The 15,614-nt window shown below is 37.4% G+C and overlaps 1 protein-coding gene across 1 annotated transcript; it reads right to left on the reverse strand.

The window, feature by feature from the left end:
• Positions 1 to 12,723: 12,723 nt before the first annotated feature.
• Positions 12,724 to 15,381, reverse strand: LOC100264978 (disease resistance protein SUMM2). Its single transcript, XM_019217063.1, has 2 exons — positions 14,926 to 15,381; positions 12,724 to 14,886 (listed from the first exon to the last, which is right to left on the reverse strand). The coding sequence occupies exons 1-2, from the start codon at positions 15,379 to 15,381 to the stop codon at positions 12,724 to 12,726; spliced, it is 2,619 nt and encodes an 872-aa protein (XP_019072608.1).
• Positions 15,382 to 15,614: the final 233 nt, after the last annotated feature.

Genomic DNA, 15,614 nt, shown 5'->3' on the forward strand with positions numbered 1-15,614 from the left:
ATCCTGAGCACTTGAGCTCTCCAGGCCACTTGAGCGATTTTGAGTGCTTGAGCGGTCCAGGCCGCTTGAACGATCCTACACTATTTAAGAAAATATTTTTATAATATTTTTAGTACAAAATAAAAACTGATCCTCTTAATACCTTAATGAAGCTTAATATGCCACATGTCAAACCTTTTTAGACTTGCCTGTGACTTCCCAATTGGATAAACAACAACCTTTGATCTTTAATGGAGAGTAAATCACTGTCTAAAAAAACTTCTAAGGCCAAACATAAAGATGAACAAAATTGCCAACATATAAACAAGACTCAATGTCCTAACAATCCCCTATTTGGCAATTTTGTGACAAAACATCATTACATAAACCCACCCGAACTCTCATAACGGAGTTGTAATTCAACAAAGGTATTTGGAGAAATTATTATATGTTTATTAGAGGAATAATACACATATATATACAATTGAGAGTCCTAAATTAGGAAGGTATTATCCCTAAGAATCAGCCTACAAGAAAGGAAACAACTTAATTATGGTAAGTACAGATATATACAACTAGTACTCCCCCTCAAGCTGGAGCATAGATGTTGATCATGCCCAGCTTGTTACAAAAGTACTCAACTTGAGTTCTATTTAGAGCTTTTGTAAAAATATCCCCAAGTTGCTCTCCAATCTTCACATAGCCAGTAGAAACTAGATTTTCCTCAATCTTTTCACGAATGAAGTGACAATCGACCTCAATGTGTTTGGTTCTTTCATGATAGACTGGGTTCACGACAATATGAAGAGTGACTTGATTGTCACACCAAAGCTTCGCTGGCATTGTGCACTTCATTCCCACTTCACATAAGACATAAGAGTAGATGTATCCATATGATTTCACAAGTAGCCTGTGCCATGACCCTATACTTAGATTCTACATTCGAACGGGATACAACACTCTGCTTCTTACTTTTCCAAGCCACTAGATTCCCACCAAAGAACACACAATAACCTGTAGTGGATATTCTATCAAACTTAGAACCTACCCAATCCGCATCAGAAAAACACTCAATGCGAGTGTGTCCCTGATACTGTATAGTATGCCTAGACCAGGAGCCCTCTTCAGATAGCACAAAATCTGCTCTAAAGCTGCCTAATGCTTTACTGTAGGCGAAGATGTGAATTGACTAACAACACTTACTGCATATGCAATATCTGGTCACGTCACGGTGAGATAATTCAGTTTCCCAACCACCCTTCGATACCTTAGGGTTGTAGAAAGGATTTCCATCATCTAGCATAAGTTGTACATTAGGAACCATCGGGGTAGTACATGACTTTGCTTCTACCTTACTAGTCTCTTCAAGCAGATCAAGCACATACTTCCTCTGTGATAAGAACATCCCTTTCTTGCTCCTTGATACTTCTATTCCCAGGAAATACTTCAGTTCACCCAAGTCCCTTGTATGAAACTTGGAATGCATGAATGCCTTAAGATCAAAGATTCCTGCATGATCATTTCTTGTAATAACTATATCATCGACAGAAACCACAAGAAGTATGTTACCAGCAGCTGATTTCTTGTAGAAAATGGAATGATCTTTCTTGCTCTTGTTCATGCCAAATGCTTGAATCTCCCTACTGAATTTTCCAAACTAAGCATGGGGACTCTACTTCAATCCATAGAGAGCTTTTTTCAGACAACAAGCCTTCTCATACTCCCCCTGAGCAACAAGCCTAGGAGATTGCTCCATATAGACTTCTTATTCTTGATCACCATGAAGAAAAGCATTCTTGATGTCTAATTGATGTATCATCCACTGTTGGGAAGTAGTAATAGAAATAAATAATCGAACTGAATTCAGTTTGGCAATTGGAGAGAAAGTATCAGAATAGTCTACTCCATATGTCTGAGCATATCCTTTAGCTACAAGTTTGGCTTTCAGTCTTGCCATAGAGCCATTAGTATTAACTTTTACCGTAAAGACCCACTTGCAACCAACAACTTTCTTTCCTTGAGGCAAATCAACAAGTTTCCATGTATGATTGTCCTCCAATGCACGAATTTCTTCAAGCATTGCATTCTTCCAACCAGGATGATTCAGGGCCTCTGTAACAATTTTAGGTATTGAAATAGAATCTATAGAGGCTAAAAAAACACTCAAGGAAGATGATAGGTGATCATAAGACACAAAGTTAGCAATTGAATAGGTAGATTTGCATTGTCATTTAACTTTTTGAAGACTAATGGGAAGGTCGAGATCACTGGAAGGATCAGATGATGAAGGAGCTGGTGCAGGACATGTATCTATTGTCACTAGGCGCCGAGAGTACACCTGTACAATTGGTGGTTTGACTAGAGTAGGAGGAAGATCAACAACAGTACCCAAATGAGCAAGAGACGCATCAGAATCAACCATACTTGATTGCCCAACAGTTGGTCTTGAATTAACCACTTGATACACAAGTCATTCTTCATCCTCCTCCTCACTTGCAGAACTTGTGGGTGAAGAGTAAAATGATGTGTCTTCTTAAAACACAACATCCGTTGATATTAGATACTTATTGAGATCAGTCGAGAAACATCTATAGCCCTTTTGCAGTCTTGAGCACCCTAAGAAAACGCACTTTAACGCCTTAGGATCAAGTTTAGTAGCAAAAGGCCTTGTATCTCTAACATAGCATGTACATCCAAAAATTCTTGGTTCAATTGGAAAGAGTGATTTCTGTGGATGTATTACTTTGTATGGAATATCACCTTTAAGCACTATAGTGGTCATACGGTTGATCAGAAAACAAGCTGTAGAAATTACATCAGCCCAAAATTGTTTTGGAACCTTCATCTAAAACATGAGTGCACGAGCCGTCTTAAGTAAATGCCTATTTTTTCTTTCAGCAACCCCATTTTGAGAAGAAGTATCAACACAAGATGTTTGATGAAAAATCCCATTGTGACTCATGTACTTTTGAAATGAGTTAGACACATATTCTTTTCCATTATCACTTCTTAATATTTTCACAGACACATCATATTGGGTTTTAATCTCAGTAGAGAATGCACAAAAATGTGAAAATACTTCTGAACGATTCTTCATAAAATAAATCCAAGTCATTCGAGAAAAATCATCCATAAAGGTAACAATATATCGAAACCTAGTTTTAAAAGTAACAGGACAAGGACCTCAAACATCAGAATGTACTAACTCAAACAAAGCCTCAGCCCCTTTATTAATCCTTGGGCCTAAAGAACTATGATGATGCTTCACAAAATGACACGACTCACAATCTAAAGAAGGTAAATTATCAAACTGAGGACATAATTTCTTCAACACCGGTAGAGAAGGATGTCCTAACCGACAATGAGCTTCAACAGGAGAGGCAGTACTGACACACGCAACTGGTCGAGGTACCCACTCATCAAGAATATAGAGCCTATAAGATACATGTCCTTTACCAAATGTCTGTTTCGTCATAAGATCCTGAAACACACAATGATTAGGGAAAAATGAGACACTACAATTCAAATTTTTTGGTAAGCTTACTGATAGAGATTAAGTTAAAGGCCAAATTTGGTAAGTTTAACACAGAAGATAAAGTAATAGAAGATGTTGGTTTCACAGTCCCAGACCCTTTAATCTCATAGGTAGAACCATCAGCAACAATAATAGGAGGAGTAGAATGTGTTCTGAAGGTAGAGAAAGTTTTATGATTACCTATCATATGATCTGTGGCACCTGAATCAATTATCCATTTGTTTGAGGAGGAGACAAGACAAGTTTTACCTGACTTTGCCAGAGTACTAATAGGAGTAGATGCTTTCAATGCTTCCTGATACTGTGAATATTTAGCAAACTCTTATGCTGTCATTGTGATGATCTTGTCTGAGGAGTTTGAAAATGTAGCAGTATCAAATGTAGCAACATTGACAGTTTGATTTCTTCGATTCTGATTCTGTAATTTCTTGCAGTTCTTCTTGGTATGGCCAGCCTCATGGCAATAAAAGCACACAATGGTACTTGAATCATTGCTACGATTTTCAAATGCCATGTTTCCGCCCTTGCTATTCACTCTCCTTGCATTCTCTGCATTTCCTCCTTTTGCAACAAGAACATTGGTGTGTTGAGAAGACGAGACATTCTCAGTTCATAGAACTCTATTGAACACTTCGTGAAGTGAACCAATGTTAGAACCAGAAATAATCTGAGATTTTGTAGTCTTAAAATCATATGGGAGACCGGATAAGAAACTCATAACAACCATCTGTTCCTTTTGAACCTGTTGTACTCTAACATCTGGACTGAAAGGCATAAGTGCATTCAATTCCTCATATACCTTCTTGAAGTCCATAAAGTATGCAGTGATGGATTTAGCTCCCTTCTCAAGACAATGGAAGGCATTCCATACATCATACATCCGAGATACATTTCCTTTTCCAGAGTAAAGAAAATCTAGATAATCCATTAGCTCTTTAACAAATTCACAATGACTCAACAGACCAACAATATCACTATTAATAGAGTTTTTAATCTGTAGAAATAATTGTGCATCATCTTGCATCCAAAGTTTTCTAGTGTTATCATTAGGAGGTTCCTTGGTCAAGTGGTCATCTTTAGCAACACTTCTCAAAAAAAATTTGATGGTCTTACTCCATTCAATATAATTAGACCCATTTAATTTGTGTTCAGTTATTTTTGACACAACAAGCACTATATCAGCAACAAAATTCTTATTCTCTTCCATGGTAATAAAATTCAATCTTCAAAAATTTTTTTACACCCAGATAAGAGCAGCCCAGGCCAGAAATTGCAATTCACCACAGCAAGAAGAAAGAAAGAGACAAGTACCTCTTGTAGACCAAACAGAAATAGTAATAGAAACACCTGAAATCCCAAGAACAGAATCTCACAATCCAAATCTCACAACCGTAGGGGTGGGGTGCTCTTTGTTTTTTTTTTTTTTTTGTCAAGGGTTTGATGACTGAATCTGTACCTTGTGAGGGCGAATAGAGGCAAAGTTTAGGCTCCAATGGTTTATAGGAAAATAGGCTTTCTTTGAAGCCAATCAACAGTCCGATAGGAGGTAGCGACGAAGATGATGATGGGAAAGATAGAATAGCAATACTTGAGGCAATATTAGAATGTAAAATTTGCAGCAAAGGGTTGGGTTGTTCAAAAGCTTTCGAGGGTCGGATGAGAGCTCGCCTTGATGATCAGGGCGATAGAGATTCCAACAAGAATAAGACTTGGAACCTCAAGAACGAGATCACGGCACCACACACTGGCTGGAAAATGGGATTGCAACGCCAATGGAACTGGTCGAAGGTCAAAAGAAGCTGCCACGCTCCTCTATGCGGCGGCGCGTGAGTTGACGCATCTTGCTTCTTAGGGTGTGTGAGCTTCTCAAGGCACGTGAGCTTCACGCGTTCAGCTTTATGTCGTCGGACTTCGGGTACTGGCCGATCCTGACAGCGCGCTTCCCCCTCCGAAGGTAGTGACACTACCAGGTCACTCTCAGGGCGCATGAGACTCACACGTTCAACTTCTGGTCGTCGGACTTCGGGTACCGACCGATCTTAACACCACGCTTCCCCCTCTGAAGGTAGTGACACTACCAGATCACTTTTATTCTGTGACACAAGAAGAACAAAGAATGGCATAGTGTCACTGGAAATCAGTGACTCATAAATAACAAACCCAGAATTCGAGCCAAAGGCTCTGATACCATGTAATTTAACAAAGGTATTTGGAGAAATTACTATATGTTTATTAGAGGAATAATACACACACACACATATATATATATACATACACAATTGAGAGTCCTAAATTAGGAAGGTATTATCCCTAAGAATCAGCTTACAAGAAAGGAAATAACTTAATTATGGTAAGTACAGATATATACAGCTAACAGGAGTTTACATAACACACATTAACGCTTAATTAAATCTAAACTAAGGAAAAGCTTCGCATTATCTTGTAGTACTTATGTTCCAACCCTATAACCCGTACACATATAAAAACTATGCAAAAGGTAAAACACTGTGAGAGATAAAATAATGCCGTGAAAGCAAAACAAGATAGTTAGAGGTTTTTCTTAATGCATTGTGAAAGCATGAAAGAGAAAGAAATTCCTGTAATGACACCAAGGTACAAAGCAAAGCTTGAGAGGAATATAGATGTATACAAATCGACCAAACATAATGAAAGCTTGATAAGACATAATAGATCAACAATGATGCTTAGAGGTCTATTTCCAACCAGAAAATAGGCAATGAAAACCATGAGAAGAAGCTTATGTGACTAAGATTAGTTCTAGAGAGATAGTCAATTCAAACAGAAATATTTTGGAGGAAACATTTGTATTAAGTATCTCTTTAAACTATCTAAGTTATGCTTTCATCAATTGATTTGGTTTTCTACAATGTCTCAAGTTTAATTTCCTCCAATATTTCAATTAATTTCCCTTAATAAATGAATAAACAAATGAAAGAATTCAAAAATTATTAATTCTAACTCCTCCTAAATTAAGGAGTTTCTTTATGTCTAAGTTTATCCTATGCTCACCGTATATCCCCCTATTTATATCTCCTCATTTTTAAGTGAATTAAATATTCAATGATCTCCTTTTTTGTCACAAAAATGGCCAAGCAATGAATATATATATATATATATATATATATATCAAAAATTGATTCTAGATACATAGATAAGCAATATGAAAACAATCTAGATCAACAAAAATACATAAAGATAAATAAAATAACAACTAAGCGTTAGGTGGCAGCGGAGAAGTAGAGCTCAAAGTGCCCTGAGAGTGAATCCAAGAAATGATGTAGTCGAGCTATCCCCTAATCTCTTAGAGCTGAAGATCCTAAGAATCCAATCTCTGGTGGATAAGGGCTATGGAATCCTGCGACTCTCGGGCAATCGAGTCGACAAAAGTAGAAGCCTTGTGTACAACTCGAGAAAAACTTGCATAACCATGACTCAAGCAAGTCCTTAAAGCAAGCTCTGAAATGTCTGCCTCCAAAACACCACCTTGCTCCATAACTTAGAGCTCGTCCTCATTATCTACTACCTCCTGATGTTGTCCTACGTCCTATGGACCATGAGTTGGGGGCATCATCGGACCGTAGACGTGGTTGTAGTGCTTTGCCCAAGAGCTCCCATCTAGAAGGGAATGGGTAGCCTGGACCCCTAATGTAGGGTCGATCTCAAAACCCACATCGTTTAGAATCTACGAGATGAGGAGGGCAAATGGGAGAGTGTCTCATCTAAAAGAAGGATCACGAAGGGGTGTGATCATATCTAGGATGAGTTAACCTATGACAAACTATTGGCCAAAAAGAATGATTTGAATCAAATGAGCAAAAGGACGATGGATCTGGGTATGGTAAGAAGATGGGTAGAAAAAGTAAGTGAAGAAGGTCGCAAGCAACCATATTGGCTTAGAGAAGCCAATGATTGGAATATATGAAGAAAGGGGGTGAGGACCTCTGTAAAGTGAGGTTGGAATAGCATCAAGCTCTACTCGAGTGTGAGCCTATACCCTTGGAGAAAATGAAGGAACATGAGCCTCTAATCTAGACATGCCAAGTACATGCTAGATGGAGTGAAAAGAAACTAAGAAAGACTAACCGTACATGGTCACCCAAATGGTCACCCCGGTAACAATAGAATGCATGTACGAATAGAATATGCAAACTGAATGGAGATAGTAAGTCCCTTAGAGAGAAAACAAGGTTTCCCAACCCCTTTCTCGAGCAATGATAGGAAGAATGGTGTCCTGGAAAGCTCTGAGGTTGATGACACACACAACCTCGACTTGACGATCACGAAAAAAGTGATAGTAACGCTCTCGTGCTTCTTGGCAATGGAAGCACTCATCTCGAAATGCATTTAGGTCAAAAGAACCATAGAGTGAGATGCCCTAGATAGGCTCAGGTGACCTAGGAGGGGTCACCTACCTTTGAGATCTACAATTGGACATAACTACTATGTAGAATTTGAAAGGCCATAAAGTACAGAAAAATTAACAAAAAATTGGAGAAAAACTAAGTTGTTAGAAACACTAATCACGACATGAAAAACAATATTGTATGAACAAAAATGAGAAATATGAAACGAACTAACCTCAAACAAGAAAAAGACAGCAACCTAGAGCACTTGAAAAGAAATAGAAAAGTTGGAAATGAATTGAGTGCACTAGATGACCCTTATATAGCCATTAGGAGCGCTCGATGTAGATTAGCGCTTGAACGTCACAAACGCTCAATGCGGCACTAGATATAACTTATAGTGCTTTGATTGCTTAGAGCACTGGATGGAGTGTTTCAACGATGAGAGCAGCGCTTGAGTGCTTGAACCTTCAAGCCAATTCAAGATTAAACAAACCAAGGGAACTTGGGAACTAGGAATAATTTATTTTAAATAATTGAAAATAAAAAAATAACTCAAGAAACACAATGATAAACAACTTAGGTAGATCATCATGTTAAAAAACTTTCAAAATTAGCTCAATCGGTAATAAATCAAGTAGGTTACTTTAGATTGCATATTTCAATCCATCAAGAATGAGGTTTCAAGATCATAGGTCAAAGTTAATCACAATCTTAGTTTCGAAACCTAATGCATAACCATCAATGTATAAGAGAGCCAACATAGAAACATGAGTATTGATGCTCAAGGGAATACAACTTACTGTCTAGTTCTATGTTTTGAAATTGATCATTTAGAAGAGATCCAGTCATGCCTTTAGTCAAATTAAAAAACTTGAACTAAGATCACCAAATTTTTTTTTAACATGGCCTCGTTGATTTACATCCGACACAACTTGATTCTCCCTCAATTTGATATCATTTTTCTTTTTCTTTTGAAAAGTGGAAGCATTGTACACCATGATCAATTTGATTTTTCATTTTGTTTTCATTCATAGTTGCCTTTATATCCACTTTGGGGGTGTTTTCAAATGTCGCACGTGACAGTTTACATTTAAGAGCATGAATCTTGGAAAAGGTATATGAGAGTTAAGCTTAACCAATGATTCAATATTTTGCACTGACTCATTTTGGGAAACAAATATAATGATCACAATCAAACAAGGTATGTGGATAATAAGATTTAAGCATGACCTTAGATCCTTCCAAAGTAATCAAATGCTATTTTATGATTTAAACTTAAGAAGTCTCCCTCTTGATCAAGTTCCAGATCTAACTAAGGTTGAAATTCTAATATACAAAGATATTTAATTATTAGGAATCAATTACATCAATAGTGATTAACAAATATCTATGAATCAATTCACATCAAGTCTTGTAGATATAGTATATTTCTCTAATTCACAAACTTGAGGTATTGCAAATCATGCTAATATATCAAGTAATAAAACAAAAATCATATGCCCAAGCTAATAAAAAAAAGGCCAAAGGAAACAAACAGAAAATAGACAAGGAGTTCAACACCTTTGAACCTATACCTTTGATGATTAATTGATTAGGCATATGCCCAAGGATTTCCTAAGGTACTCAAACCAAAGAAAATCCAAGGGTTTGGTAAGAATATCTATCAATTGATGTTCGTGGAGACAAACTCTAGAGAAACAATTTTTTCTTTAACAAGATCCCTAATGAAATGATGACGAATTTCAATGTGTTTAGTACAAGAATGAAAAACAGGATTCTTTGAGATACTTATAGCACTAGAGTTGTCATAGTGTAAATTTATGCTCCCTTGCTCAATTCCATAGTCTTTTAGCATTTGCTTCATCCACAAGAGTTGCATACAGTAGCTTTCAACAACAATATATTTAGCTGCGACAATAGCTAAGGATATAAAGTTTTGTTTCTTTCTAAGCCAAGTCACAAGACAATCACCAATAAAAAAACAAGCACCAAATGTGTTTTTTCTATCCTCAACATTTCTGGCCTAGTCAACATTGGAATATCCAACAATCATAAAAGAAGAATCATAGAGATACCACAAACCATAATCAAGAGTCCCATTTATATATCAAATAATTCATTTAATAGTTGTTAAGTGTGACTCCTTAGGGTTTGATTGGCACCTAGCACACGCTCCAACACTAAAAGATATGTCAAGACAACTCATTGTGAGGTATAGTAAGCTTCCTATCATATTTCTATAAAGCTTTTGCTCAACATCTTTACCAAATGCATCCTTGCTAAGCTTAGTGGTAGTGCTCATAGGTGTCCTAGAGTGTTTAGAGGATTGTAGACCAAATTTCTTAACTAACTCCCTAGCATACTTGCATTAAGAAAGAAATATTCCATTTTAGTTGTCTAATCTGCAATCCTAGGAAGAAGGTTAGTTCACCTACCATGCTCATCTCAAATTCAATCTTCATCTATTCGACAAAACTAAGAGAAAGGTCACTAGAGGTAGCTCCAAAAACTATATCATCAACATAAATTTGATCCACTAACAACTCATCATTGGACCTATTAACAAACAAGGTTCTATCAACTCCCCATCTCTCAAACTTTTTCTCCAAAAGACAGGTCATAAGCCTCTCATACCAAGCTCCAGGGGCTTGCTTTAATCCATAAAGAGTTTTCTTTAACCTATAGACATAATTGGGGAATTTTGGACCCTCAAATCCCTTAGGTTGCTCAACATAAACATCTTCACTTAGAATTCCATTTAGAAATGCACTCTTGACATCCATTTGGTAAAGCTTTATCCTCAAGGAGCATGCTATTGCCAAAAGTATCCTAATTGATTATAATCTAGCTACGAGTACAAATGTCTCTTCATAATCAATGCCCTCTATCTATGAGTATCGTTGGGTAACCAACTTTGCTTTGTTTCTCACAATGACCCCATTTTCATCTTGCTTATTATTGAAGATTCATTTTGTATCTATGACATGTTTATCTTTAGGGCTAGAGACTAAATACCACACATCACTTCTAGTGAATTGATTTAACTCTTCTTAGAGTGTGGTAGTCTAAGATTCATCTCTTAAAGCTTCCTCCACATTCTTTAGCTCCAATTGGGAGGCATGGCAAATAGGACTCATCTTATTTGATCTTGATTGTCTCTTAGTAACCACTTGTTCATTAACATTTCCTATGACATTTGAGATTAGGTGGTTCTTGGGTATTCTAGGTCTATGCTTATTCCTTGTTTCTTCAGGAATGTCATCTAGAGGTACAGGTTCATCATTGTTAGGGTCAATGTCTCTTTTAGGGGTATTGTTAAGGTTTTCTTTTGTGATTTCCAAGTCTTAAGGGTTACCCCCAATTGATTCATGGGTTAAAATTTGACTCTTAATTATATCTTTGTCATACTCAGTATCATTTCTAACCACATTAGAAGACTCCTGGATAATCTATGAATTTTGATTATAAACCCTATAGGCTTTACTAGAAGTAGAATAGTTTAGGAAGATACCTACATCAGATTTAGTATCAAACTTCCCAAGGTTCTCCCTATCCCTGAGTATGTAGCACTCATGCCAAAGGTCCAAAAATATTTAAGATTATATTTTCTCCCAATCCACAATTCATAAGATGTCTTCTTTGTTCCAAGCCTAAGAAAAATCCTATTAGCAATACAACAAGTTGTATTAATAGCTTCTGCCCAAAATTGCATAGGGGTATTATGTATGTAAATCATCACCCTAGCCATTTCTTATAACATTCTATTTTTTCTTTCAGCTACTACATTCTGATGAGGAGTTTTAGGGATTGAAAATTCATGCTTAATTCCTTTAGACTCACAAAAGATGTCAGTCAACATCCACATTATCAAACTCTCTCCCCCTATCACTCTTAATCCTTACAATTTGATGACTTATTTCTACTTGTATTCTATCGAATACAGACTTTAAATGCTCTATGGCCTCTAATTTCTCCTTTAGAAAACTCACAAAAGAGTATCTCGAAAAATCATCTACAACCACAAGGACATATCTATTGCCACCTCTGCTCTCAGTTCGCATTGGACCCATAAGATCCATATGAAGCAAGTCTAAAGGTTTAGTGGTCCTTATCTCCTTAACCCTTTGTGAGAACTCTTAGTTTGTTTACCTTTCATTCACTCACCACAAATGGGTTTAGGTAGATAGTTATTTTATAGTCTGATAGATAGTTATTTTAGAACACTTCCAACATAAAATAAAAAAAAATAAAAAATAAAAAATAAAAAAATTGTTTTTAAAGAAAAATCAAATATTTAGTAAAATTTTAAAAGTTTTAAAATCATTTTTAGTTCTTTTAATATTAATAAAAAATCATTTATAATAATTTTTGAAAAAATATTTGATAAATAATTCTCTTAAAAACACTTACAAAGAAAACACATAGAATACAAACATTAGCAAACAATCTTAATATAATACCACTTGTCATTCACTTTAAAGTTACAAAAGAAATAAATAAAAAATTACATGAGAAGCACAACAAGCTCAATCAAAGACATATATGTAGTCTACAATTTTGGATAAGCAATACATGACCAAAACAAGCAACTCCATAATTCATGTTCCACATCCATAATTTGAGATTCTTGAAACGTTTTTCTGAACCATTTTCTTATGAAAAGAAAAAAACCTGCAAAAATGAAAAGAACCAAATTACATCTCAGTTAGTTTACTCACCTAAATTAAAAAGATATAGAGAAAAAAAAGGGAGAGAAGAGAGAAAGAAAGGAAAGCGAAATTACCTGGAGATGAAAGGAAAAAGAGACGAACTGGGTGAGGCGCCCCCAATGTATCATCACCTTCATTTAGGCACAAAATATTGAGTGAGTTTCTGCTTAATGGTTTGATCTTCCCAATCCAACCCATCCCACCAGTGTTGTTCTCCCTCGATTTTACGCAAACAGTTGGTGTTGGAATCAAATGTCAGCTTCCTTAGCCTTGGACAGTGTTTCACAGTGATCTCTCTTAGGGAAGGAAATGACAGAGCTCCTCCACATATACTCCTTAGATTTGATAAATAAGATAAACTGAGAGTTGTGAGTACTGAGAATGCATCTGAACATTGTTCAACTTCTGAAATTCCAATCTCTTCATCTTCTGTGATCACTTCTTGCATTGACTCGCAGTATTCCACACGGAGAGACAAAAGGTTTGGAGCAAAAGCAAGACATGTCAAGTGCAGCAATTTTGGACACCTAATTATCTCCACTTCGGAAAGTTTGGAGAATTCTTGTCCCCTTCCCAGATTGATTTTCACATCTGCCAAATCAAAACATCTCCATATTTGAAGAATCTGTAGGTAAGGGGATAGTTCCATTGTGGTCATGCCAGTGCAGTCTTGTAGGCTTAGCCTTCTTATGCTCCTTCCTAACTTGTGGGAGTCGACTGACTTTTGGGTGTGAAGGACACTTCTTAGAGGGATAGATATGTCACTCACATGTTTCAAGCACGCTAGCTCCTCTAAGAGGAATCCCCAGTCTCCATTGCAACCTATGGAAGCATAAAGACTGAACAACTGCAAAGATGAAAGGCTTGATATCAACTGAGATGGAATTGCTTCAAGTTTTTCCATATCATCCAATATCAAGCACCTTAGTTTTGTCAAATTTTTGAGCTTCATTGGGAGACTCTCTATTTCTGTTTTTGACAAATTAAGATAATGCAGAGTTTTTAGGTTACCAATCTCTGCAGGTAACACCATCAATTCAGAATTTGACAAGTCCAGAACTCTTATGGCAGACATGTGTCTGAAGAATTGGCTTGGAAATGACTTCATCGACTCACCTGATGCAAGCAAAGTCTCGAGATTTCGAAAATCCGGTGGTTCAGTGGAATCTTCAATACTATTATCCCACAACGACATTCTTTGGGTCTCCTTCCACTCTGCAATTTCGTGACCTTCAATCCATCTTCCACGCTCTTTTATCACGCATTTGTTCTTCTTCTCCCCATTTTCACAAGCCAACCACAAAGCCATGTCCCGAATCACATCATGCATTTTTACATGCTTTTCATATTGACCACTCTCCAACAGACATGAAGCATTTAGCTGTTCAATAATTTCCTCTCCATTAGTACGTGCATCATGTATGTGATGCCATTCATCGAGAAACCCCTCCCCTATCCATAGTTCTATGAGCTGCTTGCAAGAAATTTCCCAATCTTCCGGGAACATGGAGCAATATAGGAAACATGATTTGACGTTGGCTTTGCTCAAGTTGTCATAACTCAATGCTAAAACTCGAAACAAATCATTCTCCATACCTGGAACTTTTGATGGATAGCTCTGCAACAGTTCTATGTTTTTCTGCCATTCTTGGGGAGTTTTCTTTCCTTTCATTGCTCCTCCAGCAATCATGAGGGCAAGCGGCAGGCCTTTACATTCTTCAACGACAATCTTTGCGAGCTTGGGTATCCTTGGATGAGAATTGAAGGTGGCTTCTCCCACATTGCTTTGAAACAAAGCGAAGGCGTCCTTGAATTTCAAGCACTCCACTTTAATGCTCTCAGCTCCCATAGCTTCACACACATTCAAAAATCGGGTTGTAAATATTACTTTGGACATATTTTGATCATTCAGAGGAAACCCGATTTTTAAGAGATTTAGCTGCTCCCATATGTCATCTAACAAGAGTATAAATTTCCTTGTTTTCAAGATATTGTATATTTCCTTAGCCTTTTCATCCTCACTCCTACCTTTCCATCTGTTATCAGGAGCGTCACACTGACGGAGAACCATTTCTTGGATTTTTTCCACACTTGCCGGTTTGGACACAACAACCCAAATCACTATATCAAATTCAAAGCTGGTTTCGAGGAATTCATTATTGATTCTTTTCAAGAGGGTTGTTTTCCCCACACCCCCCATCCCGTATAATCCAATAGTTCTCACCTTGTCATCTTGCAGGCATCTCCATACCTCCTCAGACAAGGAATCCAAGCCCACCGTGTTGTCCAAAGGCAGCTCGATCACTGGAAGTGTAGGCGAAGGGGCAGCGACCACCTCGATCGCCGGAGGTGTAGGCAAAGGGACAGCCACCTCCTGGAAATTATTTGCCTTACTGCACAATTGAGACACAGCATTAATCTTTTTAGGTACCATCTTTCCAAGCTCGTAGCTGGCGCGACAGTTTCTGGGGCAACAGGTGCAACAGGTGCAACAGGTTCCGAGACATTTCTTCTTGATTTCTTCTTCTCCTTTTGTCAACATTTCGTTCACTTCTCCTTCCATGGATTCTACGCTGCGGATCCAGCCAGTCACCACATGTTTAATCTCCTTCTGAAGTTTCTGTTCATCTTCCACCCTTTTCTTCACATCTCTATACACATTCTTAAGTTCCTCCATTTCATCTCTCAAAGACTTGAGATTTTCTGGGAGTTGACGGATGAAAACAGCACGCTTATCACAGCAATCCCATAAGCGGTTGACGATTTCCAGGATTGGACTCACAAAGTCCATGGAAACAAGAGTTGGAATTCAAGCAAAGAAAAGATGAGGATCTGAAAACTGGGGACTGGAGACGGGTTGCAGTGGGAGAGGTAAAGATGAAGACTGGAATTCAAGCAAAGAAAAGATGAGGATCTGAAAACTGGGAACTGGGGACGGGTTGCAGTGGGAGAGATAAAGATGAATACTGGAATTCAAGCGAAGAAAAGTTGAGGATCTGAAAACTGGAGACGGTTGCAGTGGGA

Source organism: Vitis vinifera, chromosome 19, assembly GCF_030704535.1.
Source record: "Vitis vinifera cultivar Pinot Noir 40024 chromosome 19, ASM3070453v1".
Taxonomy (NCBI): Eukaryota; Viridiplantae; Streptophyta; class Magnoliopsida; order Vitales; family Vitaceae; genus Vitis; species Vitis vinifera.